The sequence below is a fragment of the Cryptomeria japonica genome, chromosome 5 (assembly GCF_030272615.1).
Source record: "Cryptomeria japonica chromosome 5, Sugi_1.0, whole genome shotgun sequence".
Lineage (NCBI taxonomy): Eukaryota > Viridiplantae > Streptophyta > Pinopsida > Cupressales > Cupressaceae > Cryptomeria > Cryptomeria japonica.
In genome coordinates this window covers 225,010,901-225,023,984 of record NC_081409.1, presented here as the reverse complement: position 1 = coordinate 225,023,984, position 13,084 = coordinate 225,010,901, and the positions used below count along the sequence as shown (strand labels likewise).

Sequence of the window (13,084 nt, the reverse complement as noted above, 5' to 3'; positions counted from 1 at the left end):
ATTTGAGCATTTTTTAAATTGTGGAGTTTTTGCCGAGTTGAAGATTTTGCGCTTGCCATGAACTCTCTTAGTCCAAGTTTGTGAACCATGAATACAAGCACTTGAGTAAATTATGTATTTCATAATTTACAATTTTTTAATTATACTCTAGGTTCCATTTTAAAGGAAAAAAATCCAGTAATAATGCTAATACTTTTGAAAATTATAGTGTTTTTCAATATAAACTATACAAAGAAACTGATGCCTTGTATTCAAAAAAATAAAGAAAAATAATCAATAGCACTAATCTCTCTAATAGATAGCCTCAATCCATTTACAGTGAATACTAAATGCATTATATGCAATTATGAGTCAACACATAGCATTGGATAAGATTCAAGAACAATTAAAAAAATACATATAACCAATCAGCTATTTAGCCAATATTCTCTTAAAGAATTGATCATAAAGACAACCCAAAGCACCTTTACAATCATAGATAATGGTTCCCACTATACTTGATATTTCTTTCTTTCAATATCATCCTAGGACAAAACAAATATCCATCTTTACCTTTTCCGTCCGACAGTTAGGATCACAACTATGATTAATAAATCGCCCCAAGTTTCCTTTCACACAAGCATCAATTACCTGAAATTTTTCAATTGTTAAATAAGTACAAATGCAAAATAAAAGCTTATTCTGAACAAACTGACAGAAAGTAATTGAAAATTGGCCATCGACAAAAAAGAGTAATATGTAACAAAACATATACCTACTCCCTACAAAAGAGATAAGACCATGCAATTTTTTATTTATAGACCAGATTGAACCCAAAAGAAAATCCAACCAAACCAAATAAAGTTCAATGTGCAAAATACTGTTCATGTAAGAAGACCCACAGCCTACAATTGAATAATGTAACAAACTTGATAGTTTTTTAACTCTGTACTCTCATAAAATGTATAAACAATATGGATACTCTGTGAAAGAAGACTGATTATTTAACCTACTACATGATACAAGGATGGCCATAGATATGGTTTTTTTTCTCATATGAAAATCAAGTACGATTTGATATGCCTTTTCTACCACCGAGATGCATAAAGGACTGAAATTTCTTGACTGTAGCAAGTCAAATAAGAATTATATCAATACAATATGTTAAACACACATGTCCAGCAGATTAAAGATATTTACAATTGTATTAACTAATCCAATACTCTCTTTTCTCAGGCAATCCAGTCTTGAAGATAAAAACGACAAAAAGAAAGTCCGTATCCATAACAACTCACTGAAATTGCTTTGAAGATTGATTTATGATCCTAACTCAAACCAAGTAAAGGAACCTGCCTTGTAGATGTCTGTATGCATTGCCACATCTGAAAGTGTTGCCACTAAAAAGATGAGGATTGGAGACATGACATTTTAAGCGCCAAATTCTGACTTCAATTCATTTCCAAGGCCATTGACAACCAGAAAAGGGCTACAACAAATATCGTAATTCTGAAACATGTTTAGTTCTACAAATAATATCCACAGGCAGCATTAATCCAATATTTCTCTGACTTTTCTCCAGTTCATTCCAAGGGATGGCAAAAATCAAGCTAGATTTTGGGTGCACAAGAGTGGCTGTGGAATGGCTTCTAAATGCATGATAATGTTTAGAAGTTAAATTACAAAAAACTAGCATTATAAACAAAATGAAAGGTCAAAGAAGTTAAATTTAAAAACATCATGCATCTCTGAAAGCACAAAGGATATCTCAAACAAACTCCTTTCTCTGATCCATAACTTCACAGATATTCTATTAAAAGTTCATCAACATGGATTTATTTCCAATATTTTGCTGCTCACAAGTTCTAAACTTATTTGAACTTTTAAGGCTTCAAACTAGAACTCCAATAACGAGTCCACAATCATCAATTTGTACAATCTCGCTCCCCTCTGGATAGCTCCAAGAAACAATTCAAGTATCCTGACCAACGATACGAGACTCGCCCAAACTCGGCGAGTCGCAAACCAAGGCAAGCCCTACGAGTCCCAAGGGCTTGCAGCTCAACCAAGTTTGGGATAGACTCGCTGAGTCTAGGCGAGTCCTATCACCTAGACTTGGCTGGCAAAAACCAAGTGTTTTAAAACTTGACCATTTTAATTTAAAATAAATAAGAACAAAACAAAACTCACAAAATTTCAATGCAATTTTGGTTAATGACACGCCCTCAGAATATAGAAGAAATATAACATTTAACTCCCCATCTTTGCCTTCAAGTCAATCTCAATCTCTTCATCAAAACATAAATGAAAGATAACATTTAAGTATAAGAAAGGAAAAACACATATTGAAATTCATTTTATATTTCATGTATATATTGGCAAGATGTTTGAGAGTGGTTTCAGATCTCTAGTAGTTATAATGCAAAATCTAGGTTTTAGATCTTATAAATTTTCAGACTTGGTCAAATTCAACAATCAGCAAACTCCTATCAACATTCTCTTGTTCTCTCTATCTCACTCTCTTTATCTCCCCTAAAGTCTAGACCTATCTCTCTCCCTATCACTCTTACTCTATTCCCTCTCTCTACCTCTCTCTCACTCTCTCACCCTCGAACCCCCACGAGCAGTGTTACCCTCAACCTCGTTTTGGTGATGCCCCCAAACACTCATTAAAATATAAATCTAAGCAAGTAATAGGCCAATGATGAATCGTGATCATAAAAATCTACATGATACATACCCCTTGTTGTAAATCTTTGTATATTCATAGATCAAAAATTATTATGGTTGTTGCATCATCTAGGACCTACCTTAGACACCTTCATAGGAAGGAAGAAAGCTCCTTAGAGCTATAGACCTGTAGATATTGTTTTGATATTTGTTTGGCAAATTTGATGTCATGGATTTCATATTCCATGAGTTTTGCATACGTTTGACAATATTTATATATCAAGTGTGCTATTTCCTTCAGCTACAATTTGTGTTTACACTTATGTGATCAATGTATACTTGTGTCAGTGATCAAATTAGCTTCCATTTAATGATATTATTGTCTCTTTAAGGTTTATTTAAAAAATATTTACGAGTCCCGAGTCCGAGTCCAGTCACGCTTGTCGAGTTCGAGTCTCGTAACTATGACATTTGAACGTTGTCTAACTCCAATTCTAAGCATAGTCTTGTTCTCCTACGAATTCATGATAATGAACTACAACCTTCCATTACCATATTATCTAGGATAGTTATACTATTAGGATGTGAAGAGACCAACTAATACATCACCCATGTGAAGAGACCAAAAGGAAATCACCCAATTCCATCTAGTACATCACCCATAGTTATACATAATGAACTACAACCTTCCAACTAGTACATCACCCATGTGAAGAGACCAGAAGGAAATCGATAAAGCTCATTGGATGAATCTTCAGTTCTATCATTTTGTCCTCTATGAAGAACACAGCTGAAAACATCAATTGTGTCATATTCCATTAATGGCGTACTCAACCTCCATCAAACTAGTAAGACTATTTCAATCCCACTCATATCTACCACTAATGCAGTATCTTGCTACTTGTAGAGGTCATAATTCTGCATATGGACTCAAAATAAGGTGATGTTTCTATTAAATTGCAGAACTTTTCAAGAGGAATCAAAAAAATGTAAAAACATTCCAACTTAAGATATTACCCTTATCTTGTTTTTGCCCCTACAATAAAATTTCAATTACTTGCTATTAGGAGTCCAACTATAGCTCCAAGTTAATCCAATAATTTTTTGATCTCTCACTCAAATCCCTTTTCCTATCAAAGAGCATTTGTTCTACCAAAGTTTCACTATTAGCATGCCACTATTAGCCTAAGTTGAATGTGATGGAGATCTACAACCTACCAAACCTCTCTTGAATGCCATTGAATATCTTAAAGACAGAGATCCAAATGCAAGGCTCTGTGAAGATGATGAGAAAATTGTAGATACGATGTGTTGGGTGTGGCACTTGATTTGGGTATGGATTCGTGGGTACATCAAAAAAAATTCCTTGGGTACAGGCATGCATATGTCCATACATACATACATACTGATGCAGAGCATCCAAGGAACTCAACCAATAGGGGAGATCTTTCTCCCAACTCACCTATACAATAATGTGATAACCCTCTAAAACCTCACAAGACCCCTCACAAGGTTGTGAGTACTCACAAGGTTATAATACATTAAAACACCCTCATGCTTCTTAGTCCTCAACCACTCATTGGAACATGCACAAATAGCCCTCATCAACTTGTATGAAACCAAATCTAAACCGTTCAACATTCAAACACCACAAGTCTCCCTACTAGTCACTCACTCAACACCATACCCAATTAGGACTCCAAACTCCATTCCAACATACAAAGACTACTCTAGCCACATATACTCTTGGAAATTCCCTCAAGGACTTCACAACACTCTTACTCTTGACTCTATACCCACCCAACCTACCCAACATGGTTACCCTTCATTCACAATCAACACATTGCTTATTAGGACAGTCAAATGTGCTTTGGGACAGTCATGTAGTAGACAGGGACAGTCATGTTTGAATGGACTGTTCTTTTCTTACCACCTTTAAAATACAAACTATGAGGATGGGGATCCACCCTACTACACCCTTGACACTCAAACCAACACCAAATCCACTTCTAAATATGTAAATGCAGTAATTTTGCAACACACTGTCAAACTGTGACAGCCAACTCAAAGGTTTAAGACAGTCATAACTCCCATGGATTAATTGCCTTCCTTGTTAATTTCACACTTGGATCATGCCAAGGGACCCCTCCTCATCCCTCTCTTCACTTACAACACCATTCAACACCTTTGTTGCTTTTATATCATTCAAATCTTCATGAAAACTCTGTGTTTTCAGACTGTGCACTGTCAAATCAGCACTTTGACATCAATGGGCATGAGCAAAATGCATCATGGAAACCTGCAACCAATATAAAATGAAAGAGTGCACTAAAATACATGATTCCACCCATTTTGGGGGTCTGATAATAAAAAACATGAGAGTTTTCCATTTTTATTGTTCACTGTCAACCCTAGGTAGGGTTTTGGACAGTTTTTACAAAAGATAAGATATCCCTTCAAATTCTTAATGAAATCAAATGCCACAGAAGACAAATTAAACTAGATTCACCCTCCTTCAATGTACAATCAACTCCAGGGGTGGATCAATGCATTTTAATGGTGAATAATGAGTTTGAAACTTTGAACAGACTGTTACGTGGGAGTTCTCAGGAAAAGTGCAGTAAGCAATGAATTTTTTATCGATTGTCTTCTTCCCAATACACATCAACCTTTTCTGAGGCCGTGGAAAGGCTTATGTAAAGGTATTCATGCCTTCCCCAACAGTTAGAACCAACATTTGATCTTTCATTACTAACCAACACCTAATCACACCTTTAAACACAAAAAGTTGCATTGAACAATTTTTGACAATATTGACAACTTTGGCTAACTTTAATCCTAGACCCAACCTATGATTTCTATGACTCAACAATGACACAAATAGGTCCAAATAGATCCACAGAGACCCTTAGACATCATCAAACATCATATTTGACCTATTGAGACATATTTCCCACTTTAGGCCAATTTTGTCAATATGTGCCAACATGGCCCCCATTAGGACTCAACATACAAACCATTGGTCTCAATGACCTTATTACAACATATATGGTCTTGCAAGACCTTATTATAACCTTCATACTTCAAAACACAAAAGATTCAAAATTTACCTGAGGCTTGATGGTAGCCTAGGTGCTCCTGCACCACACACACACATACATACACACACACACACACATATATATGTGCAAAAAAAAAATTAATAAAAAATAAATGACATATTTTACTTCACATTATTAAAGACATGGGTACAATATTTATAATTATTTCATTTTAATACATATGGCCATAAGTTATTACATATTTCGTGCTATAGCCATAGGTTAGTAATTATTACAATATTTAGAATACACGAGGGATCATATTTATGAAAAAAAAAATTAGAAGTAATAAAGAAATAAATTAAAAAACTAGATAAAAACTGCTCACAATATCTGGCATTAAGTATTGAGTCTATTGACGCGCAGCAATTAAACTTTCAACCCACCCTATTACAAGTTCACAAAAATGGCATACACAGCAACGAAAATGGCGCTGAAATAGGGCAACTAGAAAATTATTGCAACCAAATTACGACGTGCGGGAGAAAGTCGATTAAAAAAGATCCATTTTTATAGGGCCACCAGGGGCGAACCAGCAGCAAACCCAGTGCCACACTTGGCTCCGACCCGGACCAGGCTCGTACCCAGCCCCAATTTCAGCCTCCAGTACACAAGCCCGGTATCTTATAGCCTATATACCATAAATGAAGATCAAACTTGCAGGCATCCAAAATTAGTACCTTTTGTTACTTCTCTGGTGCAAAAGAATGTCCCAACTGCCGTAGGTTATCTTGCAACTGATCCAAGGAAAATTGTCATGTGAATTTGTTCTGACATATTCATTACTTTCACTTGCACACACTACTACTTTCCCAGACAGCAACAAGTTGTAGAAAGGACATAAATACTTCATTGTAATATGTTGTAAGTGTTGGTTGCTAACTCAATTTTCTACAAACTCAACTATTCTATGTGCAATGTTGTACGGAAAGATTTTGTTAGCATGGGTTGTAGGAAAGTGTATTAAGGCTGGGTAGTTGCATGATCATATCTCCATGGCAAGCTGTAATATTTCAGGGAATCTTAAACCTAGTTGTTGATTCTCTCTTGACAAATTTGTTGGTCTGATATATTCAGGAGGTGATTATTGTCACAGCATTTGCATGTGGGATACTGCTGATTCAAGATTGATTACTAAGAATGTGTGAGTGTCCAACATTTCCTACTTTTTATGATTCTATTGAAGTCTCATATGTTTGTCTTTCTTTCTTGCATGTTGTGATTGTTTCTTAATGGATTTTTCACCTGTCAAATTGATTTAGATTCTAATCATTTTCATTAAAATACCTTTATATTTTGTTGTAGTTTAGTTTGTTGTCGTGCCTATGTGCTGACAAAAGTTTTATAATGTTTCCCATCATTTTAGTTTGTTGTAGTGCATTGCTTTAACAATAAACATTTCCTAGTTTTATGATTCTATTACAATCCCATATGACTCTCTTTCTTTCTTGCATGTTGTGATTGTTTCCCAATGGATTTGGCACTGGTCAAATTGCTTTAGATTCTAATCATTTTCATTATAACATCTTTCTATTTTGTTGTAGTTTAGTTTGTCGTCATGCCTATGTGCTTAACTTCTGGTTTATAACGTTTGCCATCTTTTTAGTTTGTTGCATTCCACTGCTTTAATAATAAACACTGATAGCAAGTTGGTGTCAAATAAATCTTTGAAAGGCTATATTGATGAGATGCAAGATGTGTAAGAAAAGATAAGGGGATTCATCTTATGAAATGCAACCAGTTACATAGTTGGATGCATATGCATGCATGTTTACATCTGTTGTATGTGAGGTCTTTTGGTCTACTCATGGCTGCCATGCTTGCTTAACTTCTGGTTTATAATGGTTGCCATCTTTTTAGTTTGTCCTATTCCACTGCTTTAATAATAAACACTGATAGCAAGTTGGTGTCAAATAAATCTTTAAAAGGCTATATTGATGAGATAAACGATGTGTAAGAAAAGATAAGGGGATTCATATTATGAAATGCGACCAGTTACATACTTGGATGCATATGCATGCTTGTTTACATCTGTTGTATGTGAGGTCTTTTGGTCTACTCACGGCTGCCATCAAGGTATGGCTGGTCAAGACCAAGGCTTTACATCTAACTTATCTTGTTGAGGCCTCAAGGGAATACCCCTAGGTTCTATAGAGCATGAAGAATAGAATTTGCCCTAATCCCACACATTGACCCAAAACTGTCATCACCTTGTTGATTTGTCCATCTCTTTGCCTCATACATCTTGTTCCCTTCTCTCTCAATTTATTAATAGTGCTAAAGGAGAGGAGCTGAAGTTTTGCAAGCCAACACATTGAATGGTCAAGCAGGCAGCGGAAGCAATTTTAAACAAAGCACTGATTCTCAGGTAGGAGTTGCATTTGATGACTTATAAAAAAAAAAATTAAAAAATGCATTCATACATTTCCTTATTTCTCCTCACAAGTCTTCCTTACAAACTCTCATTACATAGCAATAACAAAGTGGGCATTTCCGGTCCAACTCAGGCAGTTCAAACCCCTATCTTTGACACATTTTCATATAGATGCACTTTAAGCATCTGCAATCTTTTCAATATTGAATAATTATCAAATGGGCTCATGACTTTCATGTTCTATTTGTGTGTTGTCCTAAATGCTTCCCTCTTTGCATAAAGAAACTTCTTCCTTTCATATAAGAACCCCATTCTTCACTATCCCAATTACAACTGGATTAAGGGAAACATCAATTTAACAGTCCTAACAAACTCCTCAAGTACCACTTTTTGCTGCAAAATAAATATTAAACGAAATAAATGGTCTTCAAATGGTGACACACATTGACATTTCAATTGTCTCAAAAATAATATATATAGATTACAGGTTTGACAAGTAATAACAATGTTAACAAATATACATCAATCATGCAAATGGTGATAATCTCATAGCTAAATCTTATAGACAGACTTAGGACATATAATTCCCAACATCCGACATGTCCAGCCAGACCCAGGGAGATGTCCAGTAGTACACTGATTGCTCCCAGACATACACATAAAAACCAAGGGAGTAATCAGCTCAGAAAAAGACCATGCCTATCAAATTTAATCACATTCTTATACAAGATAATATGTTCCCCTAGTAAAACAATTTCAAACTAGATAACAAGCCCATGAATCAGTGACACTGAAATTGCATTCAACAATAAAAGGAAACAAACCTCGTTGCTATCTAATGTCATGAAATAGAAATGCCTTTGACCTCTCAAAGCATATTCCTTTTGGCGAGCATTATATGCCTGCATGTCTAGCACCTGCTTTAGGCAATAGTAAAATTAGTGTTCATTCAGTTAACTATAAAGCCAAATTTCTGAAAAGAATTATGTTCTTTAGGTAACTAAGTATAACCATTTCTTGACATGTCCAAAACATTAACTATAAAGATTTAAGAATTTTTGTCCTGTCAATGTCAACAGTAGTGCAATGCAAATGTATCTTTCCATGGAGATACTAACCTCTCCAACATATTCAATGATAAATAATCCCTTTGTTACTTCTTGAAGTACTTGTAACCCAAAACCTTTCCTCCCACAGCGCAACAACTTAACTTCAGCATATAGTCTTTTCTGGAACTGCATTAAAACATATGCAAGAGCAGATGATTATTTTCAATCTACCATCGCACCAGCTATCAAAAATAATGTAACACTAAAACTTACCTGCTGATTTGAACACAGATCCCCACATGGGCATGCCTCTTTGACACATTCAATATTAAGCATTCGATTCAGGCATTCATCTCCACAACCATAGCTCCCATCTTCAGGAGGTTTGCAATGGCAAACCATAATCTGTTAAAACAAGCCAAATTACATGATATACAAATGTACAAACTTGATGGTGTAATAGATAATTCAATAACAGCCTTCATTTGAGTCCTACACAAGAAAATAAAGGCACTAAAGCTGGCTATAATCTTGATGAGTTCTTCAAGTGGTTTGCAATGGCAAACCATAAAATGTACATTATATAAAAATGTACAAACTTGATGGTAAAATAGATAATTCAATAACAGCATGTATTTAGCTCCTACACAATAAAACGAGAGCACTAAAGCTGTTATAATCTTGATGGCCACCTAATTTTTGTCCTAATCTTTGATGATAAGTAGCAGACAGCAATTAGTTTCTGATTAATATAATCACCAAATAAAGTTATGAAGTTGATGTTCGGGCCTGCCACAACTCTTCTAGAGGATCAGGTGATTCTCATTAGAATGAAAAGTTGGAAAATTGAAAAACAATGCAAATCAGATTAAAAAACTATTTAAAAGATAAAATCTAGGATGATGTTTTGGAACCATGTATCACCTAAAGGGAATCTAGCGAGCAGATACTGCAGAGCTCATTACACACCTAGGTGTTAAAACTTGTCTAGCATATACATGAGCCCTTGGTAAACTCCTTTTATCTAGATTGCTTCTAGAATACTCTATTTTAATTTTGTTTTCTGATGTAATAAGTTATAACAATTGGGTGGGAAAAATTACATCTTCCAGCACTCCCCCTTAATTTCTACCACAAATTTCCTTTGCTTCTGACTACAATCTCCTTTTCTTCTCTTTCTGTTGGTTTCAACCACATGTTGAAACTTGATCAAACTTTTTCTTATATGATAGCTTCAAACCATCTCTAAGATCTTCATATCTTTTTCTCAACAATGATGCCTTTCTTTTGCCTTCCCCCAACTGCCTCCTACAGCAGTGTTTCAAACAATTGGTTTTCAAATCTTCAAAACATTCAATCTAGAAGTACACTCACTATTTTAACTTTCCATTTTGCATGATGCGTTACAACACAACATCCAAACCTCTCTTTTTTTCTATCTTTCCTAACATGAATTTTTATACTTGAACAACTTTTTGACCATACATATAATCTTCTACCAATTTGGTCCATAACTCCATCCACAATACATTTTCATGCATCTTGTCATAAGTCATTTTTCCACTCTATACAGCAGATTTCTCAATCCACACAGTACAGGGATGAATATCCCAACACATCATTTGTATGTCCTTTCTTGTTACAATGAGAAGTAGAACACTACACACACTTTGTTCCTTAAGCTGATTTGTTTGAACCTATAACACTTGTAACATCATTTTCTTTACCTGTTACATATCCATGACCTTCATATTTTGCCCACATTATTGGCTCAATATGCTCTGTGATTCCTTGACCATATTTTCCTAATCCTTTACCTTCATATCCCATTCCTTTCATGAAATTGAAACCAATATTATTTTCACAATATCCTCACACGGCACCTCACATACCAATGGCTTTGACTTCAAACACTCATTTTCTTTTTCTTGATTTTGCTAAAGTGATTTACCTTCTCTCGGCAGCTTCATATGCCTCCATTCTTCCAAGATTTCATGTCATTGGTGTGACCAATTCTCCAATAGCTGTGGTTGCATCTTTTCTGCTCCTCTTCCAAATCTACCTGATCTCTTCACTTCTTGGTGCTCTAATTTCTCAAAATCAACTCTTTTAAGAGTTGCAATGTCATCTTCGACCTCACCTGTGATCAATATTCTCCCTTTCACATTTTTGATGTTTTTGTGGTGGATTCCTACAAACAATGACTGTGAACTTAGCTTCTTCACCTACGGTTTTACTAGTGGCAATCTCCACAAAGATAGCAGCAATTCTCCCTATTTCCATGCCCCTCTATCTTCTACCAAATCCAGCGATCTCCAAAATTCCTCATTGGCTGCAACTTCACATATGAAACTTGCGATCTTGCAAATCCCTTTAATGTCACGAGTAACTTTGCAATTAGCTCTAGTGGCTTCTTTCATACCAAATGCTATGATCTACTTTAGTGGCAATTTGAAAAAATTCATGTTATTTTCCCTTGCGCAATCCTTCACCGACATGATGTGACATTTTCACACATCGCCCCATTGCAAATGGGGACCTGTTGATGTGTTTTTTATGCACATGCTAACACAGAATAAAATACCAAGGTATCTTATCCTCTCTTGAACAAAGTCTCTCATATGCTATGCTTCGCGATCAAATGAGACAACTCCAAGGTTACGAAATGTCAGGTCTTGACTTGTGGATAAGTTCAGTGGTTTGATGTGATAATGCTGGAATCACAAGGGGACTTACGTTGTACATGAACGCTCAATCTTATCATGGATTAGGATAAGTATGCCGATAACTTAGGATTTGGCAATGAAGCTCCAAACTTGATTCTTACTAAAAAATGAGCAAAAGGAATAGGATTTAGGAAATCTATTCTAAACCTAGGAATGTAGGAAATGATGAATGGATCTAGTGGAATCAAACCAGGCAAGGTCTCACAATCAGGTATTGACACAAGCTTAGTGCAATCGTCTAAGGTATACTTAAAGATTTTCAGGCTATCACCATCAAACGTAGACACCATCCAAGTTGATGCTTATCAACGGACGCATAATAGTTGAAGTTATGCTTACTCAAATTCCAGTTGACCACACAAGGCGCACTTACCAGCAGCAAGAGGCTAGTGGTATGGACTAAGGATTCCACGCAAATAAATTCAACAAATCTTCCACTCGATCTAACATACATGAAAATAAATTCTAATCTAAATTCTAATCTAACTTGGAGGAATTGAGAACCATGAATACAAATACAACACTTGAAGAGCAAAATCACCAACAATTGAACAATGATTAGGATTCAAATAGCTGTAGCATATACCAACAATTCTACAAAAACTCTCTTGCAAATGAGAGACAAGGAGGCATATATAGAGCCTCAAAAGAAATGAATGGATCAGATTGATTCAAGATCAACGGCCAAGATTACAAGATAAAACCCTAATTAGGGTTTGTACAACCACCATTACATTGGCCAATAAGAAACGAGGGTAGGTAAGATAAATAATATTTGATGTAGCGCCATGTGTCACCTATTCCCTCCTTGAATGAATGTTGACTTGGTACCCTTTGATTGAACAAGTGGTGACTAGGATGCCACCTCAGCTCGCCTTATACACTTAACCAATTTGCCTTGTACATTCTTCATCTTCACAATGTTTGGAATCCTTTATGATACTTTGCATTCCATCCTTATGTTAAGGAATTCCATGAACTGTTCCCTCCTTATGTTTGGAAAATTTCCCAATCTTGGAATCTTGAAATATTTCCTTCCTTGACGCACTTTGATATTCAAATTCCTTGATGTAGTTCTGGATTTCTTGATGTAAAATCCTTTGTGTTCATTTCTTGAACTTGCTTTCCTTCATTTGTTCACCATCAAAGTGAAGTCTTCTTCATGATTGATCTAGTCCTCACCTTCGC

At 35.5% G+C, this 13,084-nt stretch overlaps 1 protein-coding gene across 2 annotated transcripts in view; it reads right to left on the bottom strand.

Annotated features, from left to right (window-relative positions):
• The window catches only part of LOC131031069 (uncharacterized), a 59,103-nt gene that overhangs the window by 27,426 nt on the left and 18,593 nt on the right, over positions 1-13,084 (bottom strand). For both annotated transcript variants that reach the window (XM_057962092.2, XM_057962091.2), the window contains 4 exons: positions 9,444-9,575; positions 9,240-9,356; positions 8,946-9,038; positions 553-630 (listed from right to left, as the gene is read on the bottom strand). In XM_057962092.2, the coding sequence (XP_057818075.2) occupies positions 553-630; positions 8,946-9,038; positions 9,240-9,356; positions 9,444-9,575 (420 nt within the window). The remainder of the gene's footprint in view (positions 1-552; positions 631-8,945; positions 9,039-9,239; positions 9,357-9,443; positions 9,576-13,084) is intronic.